At 40.6% G+C, this 21,511-nt stretch overlaps 2 protein-coding genes across 3 annotated transcripts in view; one reads left to right on the forward strand and one right to left on the reverse strand.

The window, feature by feature from the left end:
* Positions 1-6,757, forward strand: part of mep1a.2 (meprin A, alpha (PABA peptide hydrolase), tandem duplicate 2) — a 38,247-nt gene extending 31,490 nt beyond the window's left edge. The window contains exons 13-14 of the mRNA XM_043677176.2: positions 4,729-4,915; positions 6,264-6,757. Of these exons, the coding sequence (XP_043533111.2) occupies positions 4,729-4,915; positions 6,264-6,453 (377 nt within the window). The 3' untranslated portion in view covers positions 6,454-6,757. The remainder of the gene's footprint in view (positions 1-4,728; positions 4,916-6,263) is intronic.
* Positions 6,758-8,845: 2,088 nt separating this feature from the next.
* Positions 8,846-21,511, reverse strand: part of LOC122540902 (adhesion G protein-coupled receptor F3-like) — an 86,095-nt gene continuing 73,429 nt past the window's right edge. For both annotated transcript variants that reach the window (XM_043677193.2, XM_087977520.1), the window contains 2 exons: positions 20,045-20,108; positions 8,846-13,489 (listed from right to left, as the gene is read on the reverse strand). In XM_043677193.2, coding sequence (XP_043533128.2) covers positions 20,046-20,108 — 63 coding nt within the window. In that variant the 3' untranslated portion in view covers positions 8,846-13,489; position 20,045. The remainder of the gene's footprint in view (positions 13,490-20,044; positions 20,109-21,511) is intronic.

A 21,511-nucleotide genomic window follows, 5' to 3' on the forward strand; every position in this document is an offset into this window, starting at 1 on the left:
TCTTCATCTCTGTTCAAAAAGTGCAATCTCTCATTTTTTAAATGGTGCTCCCTAGTTCTAGGGTCACCCACAAGATGAAACATTGAAAACAATAAATGCTGGAGATCTCAGTGGGTCAGGTAACATTCATGGAGAGATAGCAAGCTAATGTTTTGAGTCTGGATGACTCTTCGTCAGAGTTGAAGTGTGGAGGGGACAGCATTTGTGCTATATTGGGGGTGGGGGTGTGGAGGGAGAGTTGCCGGGAAGCTTTAGAGTAGTGAGAGAGAAAGGGTCGTGCCAAACCAGAAAGAACAGCTCCACTGGGATGGAGGAAGGGGAGAGAGGGTGACAGAGAATGTAATGAGCAAAGCTAAAAGATTTTAACCCAGTGACACTGACAGAATGGCGATATATTTCCAAGTCAGATGTTGAGTGGCTTGGAAGGGAATGTGCAGTTGATGGTGTTCTCATACATCTGTAGCTCTTGTCCTTCTAGTTGGAAGTGGTCATGGGTTAGGAAGGTGCTGTCTAAGGATCTTTGATGAATTTCTGCAGTGCATCTTGTATATAGTTCACACTGCTGCTACTGAACGTCAGTGGTGGTGAGAGTGAACCTATATCTGTAAACTGACATTGTCATAAAACTTAGACATTGCAACACCTAGATCTTTCCTCGAATTCTACATTTGTTCCCTTAACATTCTGCTTTTTCATTCTTCCTGTCAACGTGAACAATTTCTCACTTTGCTACATTTATAGAGATGAAGAGAACGGAAACAGACCCTTCAGTCAAACATGCCATGCCAAACAAATATCCTAACCAAATCTAGTCCCATGTGCCAGCACTTAGCCCATATCCCTCTAAACCCTTCACATTCATATATCCATCCAGATGCCTTTTAAATGTTGTAATTGTATCAGCCTCCACCACTTCCTCTGGCAGCTCATTCCATACACACACCACCCTCTGCCTGAAAACAATGTCCCTTAGGTCCCTTTTAAATTTTTCCCCTCTCACCCTAAGCCTATGCCCTCTAGTTCTGGACTCTCCCAACCTGGGAAAATGTCTTATTTATCCTATCCATGCCCCCCATGATTTTATAAACCACAATAAGGTCACCCATTAGCCTTCAACATTCCTGAGAAATTAGACCTACTCTCTTTAACCTCTCCCTATAGCTCAAACCCTCCAACCCTAGCACCATCCTTATAAATCTTTTCTGAACCCTTTCAAGTTTTGCAACATCTTTCCGAGAGCAGGGAAACCAGAATATATTATATAGTGAAAATCTAAGGCCCCCAGCACAGCATCTGTGGGATCATACTCCTGCCATCAGAAAAAGGACTCTTCATGCATACTCTGTTTCCTACAGCTGCTCATTCTTGTATCCAGGCCAGTAAGTTACCTGCTCTACCATGTGCTTCTACTTTGTGCAATAATCTTTTATGTGGCACCTTGTGAAATTCCTTCAGAAAATCCAAGTACAGAACATTACCATGTACCCCCTTCATCCATAGTGCATGTTACTCCTTGAAAGAAAATCCATTTAGTAGTTTAAATAATATATTCCTTTCACAAATCCATGATGACTCTTGCCCGTTACTTTGAACATTCCAAGTGCCCACTTTAAGCTCCTTAATTAATTCTAACATTTTCCCCATGACAGATGTAAAGATAACTGACCTATAGTTTCCTGTTGCCTGCCTACTTTAGTTTTAGAATAATGAGGTTATTATTGTTGTGTTCCAGTATGACGGACCCTTTCCAGAATTTAAAGGATTTTGGAAAATTAATATCAATACATTTTCCATCTTATTAGCCATTTCTTATAAGAGATTAGGATGACCTGGGTGTTGTCGGTCTGCAGCTCTGTATGTTTGCTCAGTACTGCTCCCCTACTCATTATTATTTCATCAAATTCTTCTCTTCTTTCCACTTCTGATGTGTAGCTATTGCTGGATTTTTTAAAACTCTTGTTAGTGAAGGCAGTAGTAAAATATTTATTCCTTTTATCCATGTTTTTCTTGTCATCTGCTATTAACTCCTCATTCTCACATTCTATTTGATCAATGCTCAATTTAATTAAGGTTTCCAATTTAAAATATCTGTAAAATCTTTTGGCATTTGTTTTTACATTTCTAGCAAGCTTTCTCTGAAGTTCTAATTTACTTCTCCTGATTCACACTTTAGTCATTCTCTGTTGTTCTTTACATTTTATAATCTTCTGCCCTGCATGCTTCTTTACACTATTACATGCTTTTTGCTTAAACTTGAATCTTCCCTTAACTCCTTTAGTTAAAAAGTGGATCTTCCCATTGTAAGTTTCCTTAACTGAAGGAATATACTGATTCTGATCCTGAAATATCTGCTAAAATGTTTATCTTTGCTTCTCTAATGATTTAATTTCTAGCTTAGCATCATTGTTCATTTAATTTAGCCTGAACTTTCATGACTGCATGGTTGCCCTTATTTAAGTTTAAAATATTAGCCTTAGACCAAACTCCTCAATTTCAAACTGCATGTAAATTTTAGTCATTTGTGGTTACTGCTGTCTAAGTGTCCAATTACTCTGAAGTCACTACTTAATTCTATCTCACTAGACAATATCAAGCCTAGTTTAATTTGCCTTCTGGATGGTTCCAGAAAGTGCTGTTCCACGAAACTATCTCAACATCATTCTGTGAATCCTTCATCCAGGCTTCTATTGTCATTCTGATTTTCCAGTTTATCTGTAGATTAAGATAGCGCCTGATCATTGCCTTCCCATTATTCAAAGTACACAATATTTCTTCTTGTAGATTTTTTCCTGTGTTGTGGTTACTATTGCTATCATTTTCACTGAGGAGAAAGTGAGGTCTGCAGACGCTGGAGATCAAAGCTGAAACTTTATTGCTGGAACAGCACAGCAGGTCAGGCAGCATCTAGGGAACAGAAGATTCGACGTTTCGGGCACATGCCCTTCTTCAGGAATCATTTTCACTACTGACTTCTTCTCTAGTATTTCTTACCTTCATCAAAACTAATTCGACATCCTGATCTCCTGAATTGAGATCTTCATTTTATACCAATGCCATCTTTGATTACCAGTGCTATCCCTCAATCTTTACTGCTTCATTTTTTTTTTGCATGTCAGATACCCCTCAATATCCAAGACACAATCGTTGCCAACCTGTGTCTGTAATATATGTCAGATCATAATTATTTACTTCGGTGTGTGCTATCAATTAATTCACCGTGTTGTGGATGCCACACGTTCAGATACAGAGCCTTTTGTCTTGACCTTTGGGGTGTCCTTAGGTTCTTTTCTCTCTGACCCCTCCTGCCATTCTCTGACTTTCATCCCCCACATTACTATTTTGTTCTGCTGCCTCAACTCCATCCCTTGGTAGAGTTGCACCTGATTTGTTGCACTTTCCCAAGATCCTTCCATCTACATTGTTTAGTTTAAATCCCTCTTCGCTTCATTGATATCTGGCTTGCTAGAACAACGGTCTCAGCACAGTTTGGGTACACACAGTCCATATTCTCTCGTACCAGTGTCCCTCAAAATGAAATGCACTTCTCTTACACCAGAAGGTGCATTAATTTCTCTAATTTTACTTACCCTTTGCCAATTTGTATGTGACTAAGGTAATAATCCAGATATTATTAACCTTTGAGGTTCTGCTTTACAACTTAGCACCAAACTTCTCATGGTGCCTAAACAAAACTCCTCGGTAGTTTGTTGGTATTGACATGGATCACAACCACTGGATCTACCCCTCTCATTCCAAGTCCTTTTCCAGCCCAGAGCAGAAATTCCAATCTGTAGTGCTGGGCAGATAACACAGCTGTCTAGACTTGCTCTATACTGCAGAAATCAATGTCAGTCACTCGCACTATATTGTCCCCTGCCACCACCACATTCCTGTTTAGTCCACAGGTGAGTTCAATAAGCTGAGTTACTCATCGCAGAGTTAACAGTTTTGAACTGCTTTTGCAGTACGACATTTATACAGAATCAGAGATAGAGTCCTACAACAGAGAAACAGACCCTTCGGTCCCACTCATCCATGCCAACCACGCTTCCCAAGCTAAACTAGTCCCATTTGCCTGCATTTGGCCCATATTCCTCAAAAGCTTTCCAATTCATGTAGCTATCCAAATATCTTTTAAATGTTGTATCTGTACCTGCATCTACCCCTGGCAGTTCTTCTACAGACGTGCCACCTGTGTGATAAAAGGTTGCACCTCAGGTCCCTTTTAAATCTTACTCCTCTCACCTTAAAATTATGCCCACTAGTTTTGAACTCCTCTACTCGAGGAAAAAGATCTTTGTTATCCACGATATCTATACTCTCATGACTTTATAAACCTCTAAGGTTACCCCTCGATCTCTTATGATCTGGTGAAAAAAGTCCCAGTCTATCCAGTGTCTCCTTATAACTCAAACCCTCTAGTCCCAGCAACATTGTAGTAAACTCTTTCTGCACCCTTTCCAATTTAATAATATTCTTAACTTCCAGGATGTTAATGGATAAAATAACAGGATAAAATAATGCACATTATTGGCACACAACTTTTTGACTTTCACTATTCAGGCTCCTTTCTGAAGATTTACACCACTGGAGGGTGCAATAGGATAGTGGATGGTGTCTGTTGAATAAAAGTTGAGAACAACTCAGGAGAGTAGAGTACAATATAAAAAGAGAACGATTATCAACTGTGTGTTCCACTTACTGAACTTCAGTGCTTTCTTTTTAAAGATCTGACTTCACTCATTAATTCCGAAGTTCCAATTCATCCTCCAAGTTCCCCTGAAAGGCATCGGCGGGCAGTGGATTATGCTGAATATGTCCAAGAGCCTCAGAACCCCCTGCAAGATTTGTGTCACCCTGAATATTGTCTAAATGGTGGAGTGTGCATTATGACAAAAGGGAAAGCAAGTTGCAGGTAGGTGAAGGTTCCTGATCTCGGGTGAAGACATTCTGAGGAAGGGAATTGGCTGCTATCTCACTCCAGTTATTGAGTTACATTTATGATGTTATAAAATACTTTGTCATTTGCCATTCAAAACCTCACTGTTTTGAAGCTAATTTTAAAGGTAGATGTCCGGATTTAAACTTGTCTGATTCATGATCCAGTACTACCTGGCACTTGTACAGGTTTTCGAATTGGCAATAGCTTCAGATGGTGCAGATTTTCATGTTTTATTCACATTAAATAATTGTCTGTGAGATTGCACATGGCATAAACGTGGGCAATTCCATGAGAAGGTATTTAATGGAAGTGACGGGAACTTTCTGCCAGCTGAAGAGTCGTTGAGTTGCCCTTTCTTTTGGGGGGGCTCCTCAAGCATGTAATTGGTCAGCGGAGAACCTTCCCTAGGATCAAGGCTCTGAGTAGTGGTGAATTCCAGAAGGAGCTGGCATTGCACCTAATGGAGGCCCAAGAGATGGCACATTGGGGGTAATGGGGGATGGATCTGCAGCAATGGCAGTAGGCTTGCTCTTGGTGGGCGATGACAAGTCTCGTGGTTAGCCAATGAGCACCTTTAAATGAGGGTCACCTCTTCCACCTCCACCACATCCGCAAGCTCACAAGCACCAATGCCATGCACTTTCCAGACTTCCAGCTTGGGGAGATCTTTGCCTGCTGTCAGGTTCATACCACAATAAGGTGCTTAAGTGGGCATGAGCTGCATCAACATTAAACATCAACTACAGACCCATGTTGGCATTGGGGCATGAAGTCCAGACAAGAACCTTCCCACTCTGGTGTAATTGGGGAAAAGGCAAGAAGGCAGCAGAGTTTCTAACTGCTATCCTCCTCCCTGATGAAATGCCCCTTGCCACTGAGCCCACCTCAGGGGAGAGCATTAAATTCCCCCCGAGGCATGTGACTTCCCCAACCCCAGTTATCTTTGGACCTGTGCTCAGGTATTCACTTCCAGACCGAGCACAAAGGAGAGGTTTGTCTTAAAATGCTTTCCACCTTCATTGTCAACTTCAAATGGGATTCAGACCAGGAAAACCCAATGCAAACAAAAAAAAATTATCACCACCTCAAAAAAATGCTTGTTCGGAGTGAGGCCACAGGATGAAATTCTGCTACTAAATGGAGAGATAATATGTCACAAAAGTGACCTCCTTTTGTTTTAAATCATCCTATCACTCTATGAGCACTGAACTTCATTGTGCTGGGTATGATCTGAATCCATGTTCTCAGACTTACTTGATACAGCTCAAAATGGTTTGAGCTTTGATAAAGGAGAGTAATATTTCTTACTATTTTATTTCAGGTGTGGCTCGACTCAAACACGCTTATATTTTGGTGAGCGCTGTGAAAGAATGCAAATTCATGGTTCTCTCTTTGGGATAATGATTGGAGGCACTGCTGGTGTGATAGCTCTGGCCGTTGCTGTAATTAGCATGATTGCAAAAACACGCATTAATGGGAAACATCCGATCGGAAGTCTGTTTGACTCATAAGTCACAAAACTCTGGGACGTTTTTATATTGTGTATGAGCTGCCTTCAGAAACATAGATTTGCATGTCTACAATGATTCCGTAAAGATTGAATTGTGTTTATGCTTAATCACATCCAACATGACTACCTTTTCCACTGGAAATGATTACCATATATATCCATATACAGAATGACCAGGCTGAACCTGCTATTTTTCCAGACAGAGCTAGTCTCCATCGATCTCTTGTGCAAATAACTACTGTATTCTTTGCAGCACGTACTTGAATATTTGTGCCTTTTTAATTAAAACTCCAGTTTCCATACCATTTCTGTATCTTAAGCCATTTGATTGCTCTTGGGTTCCTGCTCCGCATTTTCTGCTCTCTGACTCTCAGACTCCCATTCTGTCACAATGTAGGATCCCCGCCTGCTTCGCTGTTATCAAAATTCCCAGTCTGAAGAAAATTTGACTTCCTTGGCTCTTTTTTTTGTTAATCTCTTGAAAAGAGAAGGCTGAGGAAGTATGGTTGAATTGTTGAAAAGGATGAAATGTTTGGATAAATTGAATCCTAGCTGGTTCCCCTGTTATACAGAGAATTCAAACCAATGGAGAGGCAATGGCCTGGTTGTATTGTCGCTAGACTATTAATTCAGAGGCCTCGATAATATTCGGGGGAGCCAGGTTTGAATCCTCCCATGGCAGATGGTGAAATTTGAATTCAATAAATATCTGGAATTAGGAGTCTAATGACGATTGTGAAACCATTACCAATTGTTGGAAAGACCGTCTGGTTCACTAATGTCCTTTTGAGGGAAGGAAACTGCCATCTTATCTGGTCTGGCCTACATGTGACTCCAGACCCACAGCAATGTGGTTGACTCTTAATTACCCTCTGGACAATTACGGATAGGCAATAAATACTGGCCTAGCTGGCGATTCCCTCATCCCATGAATGAAGTTTTAAAAACTAATCACTAAAAACTGATTGCACATGGTGGAGAGATTATGTCTGAATAATGGACACTAAATTGGTGGTCATGAAGTAACTTTTGGATAGATATGAAGGTGGCCAGATATCTGATTTTGTACTAGATAGTTGGATTTTATCTGGTCTGGCCACTGATGACTTCATGTCAGTATTTTGGTCCATAGTGTATTTATATTAGTCAAACACCAGGAGGAGCATGTGCCCTTTACTTTCCCTATCAGCAGCGGTGTAACACAATAAGACACAGGAAAAGGTTTTTTTTCGTGTTTACAATAAATAGTAACTAGTGCTACTCCCGGCTCTGCGAGAGGATTGCAGCTGTTACCAGCCCAGCTCAACCTCTCCATTCCCCAGTCCATCTCCTCCCCACCCTCAGGATCCAGCTGTGGATCAGTAAGGATCAGCCCTTAGAATTCTCATTCCAAATGATTTTCCAATTTTCTCCCCCTACGAGTCACGTTTATGATTTAAAAACCACGACAGGGAAAAGACATTGCTGAGTCAATCTTTTACCTGAAATGCAGTTAGAACTGAATGCAGGCAAGGGTGCAACATATTTCAGAGAGTTTTAGCAAGGGATAAGATAAAATTTTGTCAGTCAAAGGGATTCAGGGTTATTAAAAATGTAAGATGGTTGCAGAAAGTTATACCAAATTCTAATCCCTGAAGCTGTTGCAATGTTAATTGACAAGTGAAAAATCATTTGCGATGGGATATTTACTTTTAACATGCAATGACTATTCCACATGCTGCTGATAATGTCCAGTGAGAGCAAATGAACAAATAGAGATCGGATGAGAGATCAGCAGCAAAATGGGAGTTAGAGAAAGAAAGGTGCATGTGATGTGCTGAGGGCTCTGTAACAGATGGACAGAGTTGGGCCATTGCAAAGTTATCCATTGTGAGACCAGCTGCACTGACCAGATCTACAGCCATGAAAACAGCGACCGAGATCTTCATCCTGTCTGCAAGTACGTACAGTACACAATGCTTTTTATTGTAGAGAGCTCTGCAGAATTATTGAATGTTTAAACACTTGATCCCAAATTACTCTGTACTTCAAAAGATGCTGCAATAAAAATTTGCTTGAACAGAATTAAAACATGTTTATTTCAATCCAATATTAGTCAGTTGGTGCTTCGTTCCAGATAGTATTATGTTATCCACGTTAGTGAGATCTCATAGAGTCATAGTCAAAGAGATGTACAGCATGGAAACAGACAGTCCAGTACAACTCGTCCATGCTGACCAGGTATCCTAAATAAATCTTATCCCATTTGCCAGCACTTGGTCCATATCCCTCTGAACCCTTCCTATTCATATACCTTTTAAATGTTGCAATTTTACTAGCCTCCACCACTTCCTCTGGCAACTCATTCCATACAAGCACCACCTGCTGCTCCTGGCCTTCTATTCATCCTGGTCCATCTGTCTTCATTTTCTCAGGAAGACAACTACAGCCATCAATGTCCCAAAGTTGCCCCTTAGTTCTCTTTTAAATCTTTCCCCGCTCACCTTAAACCTATGCCCTCTAGTTTTGGACTCCCCTACCCTGGGGAGAAAGGACCTTGGCTATTCAGCCTATCCATGCCCTTCATGATTTTATAAACTTCTATAAGTTCTCTATTTCTGGCTGTTGTTGGGTTCACCTGGGATAATGTGTTAAAAATTGGCTAAGAAGGCTTTTTTTAAAAAAAAAGCCGATATTCTGGGCCCTGTTAAGGTAAGTCTGGATGCATCCAGACTTCCTGTGCTGAATACCAAAACAAATGAGGCAAGTTCTCGAAATTTAGTCTTCAGTAAGCTAATGATGTATCTGGGATGTTACACTATTTTCCCTCACCCCTCCCTCTCTACCTTTACATTGGTGAAGACTATCCTGGTGTATTTCCTGCAACAAGACAACAGTGTACTTCCAAGTGGGGAGAGCCAGACGTTGAAAGCAGCCAAACCATTTCGATGATAAAATGTTTGGCATCTTGGTGGATACAGACAAGATCCTTTACTAGAAACAAAGTCAGGCTGAAAATGAAGACTGCAGCAGGGCATACTCCCTCCATAGCAGCCCCAGGCAGCAGCCGTAAGCCGGGGGAATGAGAGAGGAGTTATCAATGTTTCATGCACAGGCACAAATTCCAGGAGGGGGAATCAGGGCCGAAGACATATCCTGGCAGGGAGGTGACCTATGACTGTAATGCCTTCCTGAGCTGGGTACCCCTCATCTGAGAGGCCGGTGATCTGCTGCTGCTCCTGGCCTTCTATTCATCCTGGTCCATCTGTCTTCATTTTCTCAGGAAGACAACTACAGCCATCAATGTCCCAACAGCAGAAGGGCACAGGTTTCTTGGTGGAAATAGCCTCTGTTGGAAGCTTAAGAAGTAAAAGAGTTTCTTGGTTCTGTGAACAGTCACTGGTGGCAGACCCTAGAGATGAGGGATGCACACAAGTCTCCATATTGTGAGACATGCTGCGCCCTGATAGCAAGGGCAATAATATTGTTAATCAACCAGTTCGGTACACACCTCTGGAGCAGCTGGGACTCAGGTGTTCGAACACTACCACTGCAACCAAAAGTTGTCTCTATCCATCGTTCATTTAGATCCAGCTTCAGCATATGCAGCAACTTGGTGAAGGTGCCATGTCAGCTGTGTGATAATCACATTGCATCAAAATGGTGCGCTTATTGTGCCCTGACCCTCTCCTCAACTCAGACCTACATCAATCAATCATTCAACTTTACATTCAGTGTGTGCCTCTTATATCACACTTGCAATTTGCACGAATAATGGGTCTCCTTTGACCAGCATTGGTCACTTGTAAATTAATCGCTAATCACTACAATGTCACTGAGATGCCAATGTTCAGTTTCAGACAACCAGTGGAATAATGCAAGTCACCTTTGACCAGCATTTGAATCCTGATCTCCTTCATTCCACAGGCACTGCAAATGGATGATGAAATGATCGCAAATTCAAAGTAGTTGTGTTTGCAAATACCTGGGTCATGGATTTGCCTCTTCAATGTCCTAGCGTCCAGTTTTTGCTCTTCAATGTAATACTGACTGGGTGTTATCCCAGACATTTTCCAGTTGCATTTCACATTTAGAGAATGGTGAGTAATAGCAAGGAATGTAACTCCATTTGGTTGCTGGGTACCGACCCATAAATCCTTCGCCATTCCCTTGCCCCAGAATCTCCATGTGCCATTTTACACTCACTGTACCTCGACAGCCCATTTCTACCAAACCTACTCATATGGAGACGCACCATATTGAACATTGCCTCCACTGTCCTCCCTGCCCACGAGCCCTGGCTTTCCACCTCAATGATGGCCGTCCCGCTCCTCTTTGGTTCCCCCTGTGGAGGACATCACTGTTCAACTCTCCAGATGTCTGTTTTCCCCACACAGTCATAACTCCCTCATCCTTTTTTGGCATGATCCTCCCACTGCCATCACAGGGTCCCCCTTACTGCAGACTCAGCCCCTGATCTATATCCATCCCAGACCTCTGACTGACCTTGATGAGCAGTCCCTAGACACGACTGCAATATTTGCGGATCCCTGACAGATGATCCCAAATCGGGTAAGGAATGGATGGTACAAGCATGCAGGTTGGTGTGAAGTGAGCAACCACTAGGAGAGCAAGTGCTGGCATTCGGCCCAGGTTAAATCTATGAACTATGCCTCTCCCTGTGGACAATATGTCCTTGCGTAGCCTTCCAAGGCTAATTGCTGGTGCCCCTATACCGCCAATCTGTGATTCATAAATGCTGTGCATGTTGCCAGATAACCACTCTGACTTCCAGAGTGACTTTGTCAACATCTGTTCATCATGTTAGAAAGCTGAATATTATTCTACTAGCTCCATCACACTCAACCTTGTCATCTTCTGCCTTTCCCAAATGCTTGCATCATCAATGGAAGCATTTACAGGCTAGGACTGCAGCAGACCTAGACAACAGCTATATTCTTCCAGGCCATGATTTAGCTAAAGTGCACAATGCTCTCTGAGTTGGTTAATTGGAATTACTGCCTGAGAATGTCAAAGGTATGTTGCATCAAACTCTTGATGGGCTGCATACACTCTTTCTAGCCTCTTGAGCCCAGTATTAACCATCAGCCGTAATGTCAGCACAGAACCTTAGTCCTCCAGAAGTCATATTTCTGGAATCTCATTCTTTCAGATAAAACTGGAACTGAAATTGACAGCCTTCACAAATTATTACAAAAACTTTTTTTTTGTAATTTTGTTTATTTAATATATTTGGAAACTATTTTCTGCTGTGTCTAACAAAAAAAGAAGATAATGTAGCAAGTTATTAAATCTCCATCACTTAATTGATTCTTTAGAATGTTAAATTCTGCAAGCACAATTATTTCTGTTCCATCATCTGAATATTATACACACATTTGCATCTATAAGAAATATCTACGGTAAATTAATGATATTCAAATGTTTTTGTTTTTTTAAAGTAAATGACAATTAATTGATTTGTAAGGAGTATGAAACAGTAAGAAAAATTGTTTTCACATCCAGTTTGTTAAAATAATTTTTTCAAAATAATTTTACATCACTGATAAACAATGTAAATTCCACATAATTAAAACATTACCACAAATCTTGATACGATTCTGCTTCAGCAATGATGTTTTCTCATTCTGTGCTATTGATTTGCAAGTCATTTATCTTGCCCTCTGCTACTAATAAGACAGATTGAAGTAATATTGCTTATTAGAATGTGTCTTAATGCCAGATAGTTTATACTAAAATAGGTGCTTTCCTTTATTCTCTGGAAAATGAACAATTTCAGGTTGGCTGATCTGTAACTGACGTTCTGTAGGGCTCAGATGTGGAAGTGGAATTTTTAATGGAACGTTTGGTGAATTTGAGAATTTGCCGAGGTGTGAAAGAATTCCTATTTTTATTTAGTTTCTCTTCATTGGGTTAATAATATTAAAAGATGTGTATATGATCTTCATTTAAAACTCAGCTTTGATGCTAAATAGAAATCAAAATAGATGGTTTTCATGGAAGCTACTTGTGGATTTGTATGGAATCTTTAAATCTTTATTTGGTCCAACATCACAAATTATAATGCAATGCATTTCATCATTTACTTCAAACATGACGAACTGAGTTAAGTATTGGACATATTAAAGCTTTATTTTGTGCATTGCATAATACAATTCTTCTGATGTAAACAGTTATAACTGTGTTGAGTTTGCTTGGGAACATAGTAATCCTCATAATTTTGAAATAGTCAAAGTCAATTACTTTGTAGAAGTTTTACTTTTTTATTTTGGAATGGGCGGCATGGTGGCACAGTGGTTAGCACTACTGCCTCACAACGCCAGAGACTCGGGTTCAATTCCAGACTGTATGGAGTTTGCACGTTCTCCCCATGTCTGCGTGGGTTTCCTCCCAAAGTCCAAAAATGTGCAGGTTAGGTGAATTGGCCATGCTAAATTGCCCCTAGTGTTAGGTGAAGGGGTAAATGTAGGGGAGCGGATCTGGGTGGGTTGCGCTTCGGCGGGTCGGTGTGGACTTGTTGGGCCGAAGGGCCTGTTTCCACACTGTAAGAAATCTAAATCATAATAGCCCTTGTCAGCTAGTAAATCAGAATCAGTTATTGAATAATAACAAATCAGATCAGTAATTAAAATTAAAGCTTTCACTTAAACAGATGTCTGTACCTTTTCTGCTGTTCATATTTGAACTTCGATTTACTACTACTGGAGACATTTGTGTGCACTCTTCATTCTCAATGAGTTCTAACATTTGAATAGTATCATATAAAATAATAACATAAATTTACCTTATGTAAAATACACTTCTAAATCTAGTACATGAAGTTGAGATTTTCAGATTAGAGCTAATATTTAATAAAACAAAACTTAAGTAATGATAAGATATTTCAATTGGTTTCTTATTTTCTGTCTGATACTCTAAAATGCTGGGAAAGCAGTAATCTATAGATACTATTTGCCAAGAACTGTAACTTGCAAATTATCAAAGGAACTGCCAAGCATATTGCCAAGTAGAACTTCTGATTTTCCATCCTGTGTAACCTATGGGAGAAAGCGATTTAATTTTAACAATGCAGGTCTTGCAATATTTTTTTGATAATGTAACTCATAACTCTTGTCAAAAAAGATTATAACCTCAGAATAAATGCATAGACCACAAGTTTTAAACACACATCCTACGGTATTATGCAGTTAGAATGATCTCTTCTGCACAATTATTTATGGGTGTCTAACATTTGTTGTTGATATTTGGTTACGACTACAAAATGATCATTTGGAAATCTTATAAAAGTGTTGCCAAATTGAAACTTTTTATTTATTGTCACTAATTAGAAATTGCAGCAGAATTTGGAATATTAAATTCAAGCACAAATTCCTGTCTATTAATTTATTTAGCAAAACATACAGAGGCTTACAAATCCCAGATCACTGAATTCATAAATACCTAAGTGATGGCACTAAAGCAAGACTCTAAGAATGCTAAAAATCTGAAATAAAACACAAGTTGTTGAAAATTCTCAGCAGTTCTGGTGATATTTCATAGCATCCTTGCAGCGTGGAAACAGGCTATTTGGCCCATCAAGTCTAACTGACCATCCGAAGAGAATCCCACCCAGACCTACCCTATCCCTGTAACCCTGTATTTCCCATCGCTAATCCACCTAGTCTGCACATCCCTAGACATTACTTATAAATTTAGCATGGCCAATCCAGTAACCTGCACATCTTTGGACTGTGGGGGGAAACCGAAGCACCCGGAGAGACTCAGGCAGACTCGTGGCAAATGTGCTAACCACTGTGCCACCATGCTGCCCATTTGTGGAGAGGTAAAGTTAATTTTTGAGTTTGGCCATTTCAGCAAAACTTGGAAAAGTGAGAAATGCATGTTTTGAGCAAGTGAGTTGGGTCAGTGGTGCGGTGGATGGGATGGGAGATGGAACAAAGAACAAAGAAAAATGTCTATTATACTGTGGAGGGCAGGAGGGTTTAAGTGACAATTTATTTCCAAGGCTAAAGGGAACAGTAATGGCCAAGTAAATAAGCAACAAATGGATTTGGAGGAAGTGTGAATGACTGGATCCTGAATAGATATGGGCCTAAAACAAAGAAAAGGAAATAAGATAGAAAACCGAACCAAATAAATTGAAACAAAACTTGGACAGAGACCACGATCTAAATTTGTTGAATTTAATGCAGAATTCCTAGTTTAAAGTTGAGGTGTTTTTTGGACTTGTATTCAGTTTCAATAAAACACTGCAGGAGGCCATGGACAGAAAGTTCAGAGTGGGAATCAGGTCGAGAATTAAAATGACAGGTTCTGGAACTGCAGGGTCGAGCTTGTGGACTGAATGGAGGAATGCCACAATGCAATCATCTGACGCGGAGAGAGTGAGGACCGCAGATGCTGGGGAATCAAGAGTTGAAAAGTGTGGCGATGGAAAAGCACAGCAGGTTAGGCAGCATCCAAGGAGCAGAAGAGTTGATGCTCCGGGCATAAGCCATTCATCAGGAATGTGGGGGTGGAGAAGGGGGCTAATAGATAATTAGGAGGGTGGGCGTGGGGTTGGGGGAAGGTAGCTGGATGTAGGTGGGGGCAATTGTGATAGGTCAGTGGGGAGGGTGGACCAGATAGGGGGGGGATGGAAGATGGACAAGTTGGACAAGTCAAGAGGGTGGTGCCGAATTGGAGAATTGGGTCTGGGATGAGGTGGGGGGAGGGGAGATTTGAAAGCTAGTGAAGTTGATGTTGCCATCGACGACTGGAGGAAGAACGTCTCACCTTTTGTCTTGGCACCCTCCAACCCCACAACATCAAAGTCAACCTATAATATATTACACTGGAATTACAATTGAATTCTTGTTCCACGGATGGAAAGTTGAGGTCTTGAACGGTGAGGAGGGAGGATATTAGAGGACAGATGCAATCTCTTGCCCTTGGGTGGAAGGGAGATGTGAGAAGGGAAGGAATCATTGAATCACTGGGGATCAAACCAGAGTATCACAGAGGGAACAATCCCTTTAGAATTATGAAAGGTGAGGGAGAGGAAGATGTGATTGTCGAAGGCATCATGGTGGAGGAGGCAGAAATGAAGGAGGGTGATCTGCAAATACAGAAGCTGATAGCGTTGAGGGTGGGGACAAGGGGAGACCATCAATTAATATAAAAAGGAAGGGAAGGGGCAAGAGCAGAAGTATGGGAAATAGCATGGACAAGGCCAAGAACCCCATCAACTAAGTTATGTTTTATTGAACTTCCCTTCTTCACTTTTCTTTCTGGGTGGACTTATGACAATCAATGTATCAATTAGGGGACTCTTTCCTACCTACATTCTGAATTTGACATTTCATGGACTTTACTCTAAAATGTTAATGATACCTAGTTCTTTAGCACGATCTATCTCTCACTCTTCCTTTTCCTTCCTTAACTCCCCCCTCTTTATTTCTGGAGATAGGTCATCAACCAAAACTCAGGATAAGTTCTTACAGGGACTGCAACAGCATTGTTTCCTCAGTTTATTTTCCTTCATTGTACTACAACCTTCCATATTCCTCTGACAGTGATTGAGAGGACCTTCTCACCTTTCTATTGCACGGAAAAGGGCTGTCCTAAATCTCTCTTTCATGGGCGGCCCCAGCAGGTGACATAATAAACTGTTCAAAAGTTACCATTCTTGAGATTTAGTTTTACTTTTAGTCCCTAACTCTTTAAAATGTTTCCTTTAAAATCTTAAACCTACTTCCAATTAAGTAATTCAGGTCAACGTAGCCATTTCATTTTCTTTACTGCTCCTGAACAAAGCATCTACTATTTTCACAGGAGTGGAAACAGTGTAGGTGTGTTCTCATATTCACACAATTTCAATAGTTCACAGAGATAACTGCACATGTTAAAATGAAATGGCAAAGCTGATGTGATTTTTCACAAGTTGGATGTCTAAAAATTGAATTGAGCATCTATTTTAGATCTGGTGTATGGGAGGAGAAAATCTAAAATTGTCTGAGCTCTTTCGAGAGATTGGGTACTCTTTTAGTCATGGTCTTGGGCATGTTAACGGGAGGCCAAGTGTCCTTTAAGAGAGGTATATTGTGCCTTTTGGTTTTGTTAAAAATAAACATGATTATGTGTAAGAAACGCATAAAATTATTGGAACTGTCAAGCTCACTCAGGTCAAAAGGAATTATAAAAATAGTTTGCATAACTTTCAAAGGAGTTGTCAGTTTCTCAGTGCATTTAAAATTCCTGTAATTTAATATTTGGAAATAAAAATGTTGTGTTAAAAGATCAGTACTTACTATTTGTTGGCATAAGCTTAAAGCCTACCAGTTGACAAAAGCTTAGTGTATTATTACAGGATTAATACTTCATAACTGATTTCACAGCCTTTCATTATCACAGTTGGACGCCTGTTATTACTTCACAATTTGATTGACAGGTTCATTTTCTGACATGAGAGAAGGGATTTTATTGCTTCTTTTTATAAGGAATTAAAGGCAGTTAGATGTGGTCAATTTTTTAAATCAATGAGTGTTTATTTAATATTCCATTATTGATAGGCACTTAAGAACTTTATTTAATCTCAGCATGGGTGCTGAGGTCTGTCAATGTTGGATACTGTGGAGTTTAAATGGGAGGTATGGGGCAAAGATGACAAGTTAGGAGCATGGGTTGCCATGCATGGAAAACACAGTGGCCTAGGAGTAATCAAGAGCCGTAGGAGATGGGTTCATGGACATAGGCTGGCATGAATAATAGATAATAACTTAGTATTGAGGGTTTGAAGGATCATGAGCAGAGGTAAGCATGGACGGCTTGAAGGGCCATGGGGTTAGTTGGGGTCATGAAGTGGCATGAAGGAAATAAGGGATATAGGGATGCCAAATTGGTATGGATGGGGCATGGACACTTTGGGAGGGATGAGGGACCATGAGGGCTGAGGGCAGGATGGCTGAATTTTCCTCTGTTGTTTTTTACCCCTCCCCCCTCACTTTGACAAAATGTTGATGAACTGAGGCAGGGCCCTTGCTCCAGCCAGCCTCTGCACGAGAGGTTTAGAAAGCAGGGAACTTGCCTGAAAAACCCTCACAGCCTGGGAGCCAAGATTCAGGCCAATTTGTGAATCAATAATTGCAACAACTCTGGGAACCTCCGTTAGCTATGCGGGTGGTCAGTCGCATTTTCTCTCTCTGCACAATGTTCATGTGGCACTTCAATTTCGATGGTCAGTTCTTGGGGGAGAGGACTGAACTTTCTCAACCTGCAGAAAACAGGCTGGGAGGCACAGGGGCTGGAAAAGAAATGAGGTACCAGCTTGGACTGGCTTCTTAAAGTGCTGCTTGCATTGGTGTATTTTACCATTGCTGGTACTGGAAATGGACAGGATGCCTAACTCAAGGAGGTAGGCAGCTGTTTTAAACAGATAAAGACCCTGTTAGGAGTCAATTTATATTGCTGTCACAGACTTCCTGTATCTGGAGAGGCACCAGCTATTAGGAAAGTGATCTCTCATTGGAGAACTTTTCTCCTCTGAAAGTGAGCCCTGTGAATTTTTAAAATACTTTTCTTCAGCTACCAGCACATCTGATGTCTCTGGAATTCATCAGCATCAATTCATCTCCAGGTGGCATTGCTGTGGCTACCAGCCTTCTGACTTGGCTTGGTGCCATTTTTACTTGGAATGCAGGCTCAAATGCAGCTGATTAGGAGGTCCTCTTGTCATAAAATTGTCAAATGGGTCCCTTTATCCTAAATCCTGCCTCATAATCTCCTTCTCACCATGACTCTCCAAGGTCCTCACTCATCAGATAAATTGCAGGGTGACAATGAGGACTGCAGATGCTGGAGATTAGAGTCAAAAGTGTGGCGCTGGAAAAGCACAGCAGGTCAGGCAGCATCCGAGGAGGAGGAGAATCGACTTTTCGGGCAAATATTTGGAAACAAAAATGTTGTGTTAAAAGATCAGTACTTACTACTTGTTGGCATAAGCTTAAGCCTACCAGTTGACAAAACCTTACTCTATCATTACAGGATTAATACCTCATAACTGATTTCACAGCCTTTCATTATCACATTCCGGATGAAGGGCTTTTGACCAAAACGTCGATTCTCCTGCTCCTCGGATGCTGCTGATCTGCTAAGCCTTTCCAGCACCACACTCTCAAGATAAATTGCAGGCCCTGTGATCCCAAACTTCCAACAGTTCCAAACTCTCACAAAGACAGCAAAACTCTCTTTGACACATCACATAAGTTGTCTCACTATCAACTGAAACCTGCCAATCTGAAAATAACTAATCACACCTCTCTCTTAACTAATACATTCCTCATTTCTGATTGAAATGTACCAATGGTTAAAGTACCAAGTAAACATCTTTAAGTAGTTCCTAGTATTGAACAAAAAATTAAATTGAACTGAAAAAACTGTAAGATTTAAAAAAATGAAAATGTCAGTGGTTACGTCTCACTAAATTTCACTAAAATCTTATTACAATTCTTCAAACTATTACATTCTTCTGGGCTCACACTCCAACAACAATTTGAGATTGGGAAATCATAGCATTTCCTCTGCCCAAGACCACAACAATATCACAGAGTTGTGAACGCAAACCAGCCTTCCTTTCACTGGCTCCATCTATCCTCCCCATTGCCTCAGGAAAGCAGCAAACATCATCAAAGATCCCTCCCACCCCAATTACACTCTCTACAACTCTCATCCATTGGGTAGAAGATACAAACGTTTGAAAACACATACCAACAGTTTCAAGAACGACTTCTTTCCTGCTGTTATCAAACTTATGAATGGACTTCTCATGTATTAGAGTTGATCTTTCTCTGTAACTTATCTGTAGCTATAACACTCTACTCTGCATTCTGTTCTATTACACCAACGTATTTACATAAGGTGGGATTTGTCTGGATAGCACACAAAACAATACTCTTCACTGCATTTCAGTTGATATAACAGTAATAAATCAAGTCTAATCAAATGTAATTTAACAATATTTTACGTGATAACTATGCTTGTCAGTAATTGGATACATTAGAGAACTTTATGCCTTCTGAAAGAATGATTGCTGTGCAATTCTAATGGGGTCTGACAAAATAGATTTTCATCCAATTGCCTCGCACATTCTTGTCCATGCAGTCTTAATGTTGGTGATTCTGGAAAATCCACCACCGCGATTGTATGAACAGGGCTAATCAAAACATAACTTGCTCTAAATGGTTGAGGTGGTATCCATAATACAATAGATTATACGTGGGCCAGTCTTGAGGTACTGAGTCAAGATTAGAGTGGTCCTGGAAAAGCACAGCACGTCAGGCAGCATCCAAGGAGCAGGAAAATCGATGTTTTGGGCAAAAGCCCTTCAGCAGGAATTCCTGATGAAGGGCTTTTGCCCGAAACACCGATTTTCCTGCTCCTCGGATGCTGCCTGACCTGCTGTGCTTTTCCAGTGCTACTCTAATCTTGATGCTAATCTCCAGCATTTGTAGTATCCACCTCTACCTGAGGAACTGACCTGATAGGCCAAATAGTTTCCTCTTTTGCTGTTCTTGAGTTTTGTTAACTTCTGTGAGATTGCCACGAATTTTACTAACCTTAGTTTTTAATCGAATGAGATATTGTTTTTGAGGAGACATTCTCAGATGTACTTTGAAAGGTCTGAAAAAAATTAAAGTCATATAGTATTACTTGCGATATCTCTTTAATTGTTTTAAAGAACATAGACATGTCCTGTTTTAGACAAAAACACCTGGCGAACTTGATCCATTCTGCTGCAGAATAATGCTCTGTCTTGAACCATTAAATAAAGATCAGGGACATCTCACTAAATGCTGTCATGTGAACACTGCGAGGGATGCATAACACCTTCTGACTGAATGGATCCTGCTGCTGGCTCAATTGACCAGCCTTAAATTAATACTACCTTATGCGGTTTGATGGAAAATATCACAAATGACACCAAGATTCCCATTCACAAATTCTCAAAATACCATCAAGACAGCACTTAAAAGAGCTTCGAAGGTCTGCACATTTCTCTCACTGTGCACTCCACTGACAGAGGACCAGAACTGAGGGAACACTGCAGTGTCAGAGGAATAGTTATGCAGCTGGTGCAAAATTCATATTTGCAGGGCTGGAATTGGGGAATGCAAGCAGCATATGGAAGCAGCGCCTCAGTATTGACACAATAGCAGAATTCTCTGGTTTTGAGCTCCTTTGAAGCCAATGGACAGCACTCCACTGAACCCGCACAAAGTAAGTTCTCCATTGGAGAAAGGTGAGAGATAACTTAAAGTGTTTGTGTTTATTGTTCTGAGACTGTGGAATGTAACATAGCAACAGCCCACTAAGATCTGTTGCAAGGCACATATTATATCTTCTTGCGTCATCTTGGGAGGCCATCAAATAGTAACTCAGACTATATATCCGATTTTTCCCTTGCATGAAAGTAATAAATTACCAGTTACCTTTTTCAATTCGTATTATCCATACTTTATCTTCCACTGCCCACTCAGTTTCCTAACCAGGTCTAGAATTCCTCAAATGCTTTCAGTTAGATCTTTCGCATGACCTACTCTTTTTATATTTTTATTTGAAATATTGGATCTACATTTGAAATTACCCAATCTGAATCCCTGAATTGACAGAGCTTTGGCAAGTTACGATGAAGGCGTCTGTAACTTCCTCACCTACTCCTGTTAAAACCCTGGGTTGGAAAATATCAGGTTCAAGGAATTTTCCAATTTAACAATATTTTATTTTCTATTCCTCTTTGTTGTTGACATTAATTTTAGGGAGTTCCAGTCCTTGACTGATTTCCATGAAGTGTCTGTTATAATATCTTCTTCTGTGACACAAGGGGTAGATTTTCATGTACTCAGGGAGACTTCATGGAGTTTTGAAAATGGCAACCAGGACTTGATTCTGGGATATATGCTGGAGAGGTATGCTGCAGCTGTATAGACTTTAGTTAGGCCCACATTTACAGTATTGTGTGCGGTTCTGGTCACCTCATCATAGGAAGCATGTGGAGGCTTTGCAAAAGAGGTTTACCAGGCTGT

Source organism: Chiloscyllium plagiosum, unplaced genomic scaffold, assembly GCF_037043375.1.
Source record: "Chiloscyllium plagiosum isolate Xiang-an unplaced genomic scaffold, Cpla_swu_hap1 HiC_scaffold_3, whole genome shotgun sequence".
NCBI classification, from domain to species: Eukaryota; Metazoa; Chordata; class Chondrichthyes; order Orectolobiformes; family Hemiscylliidae; genus Chiloscyllium; species Chiloscyllium plagiosum.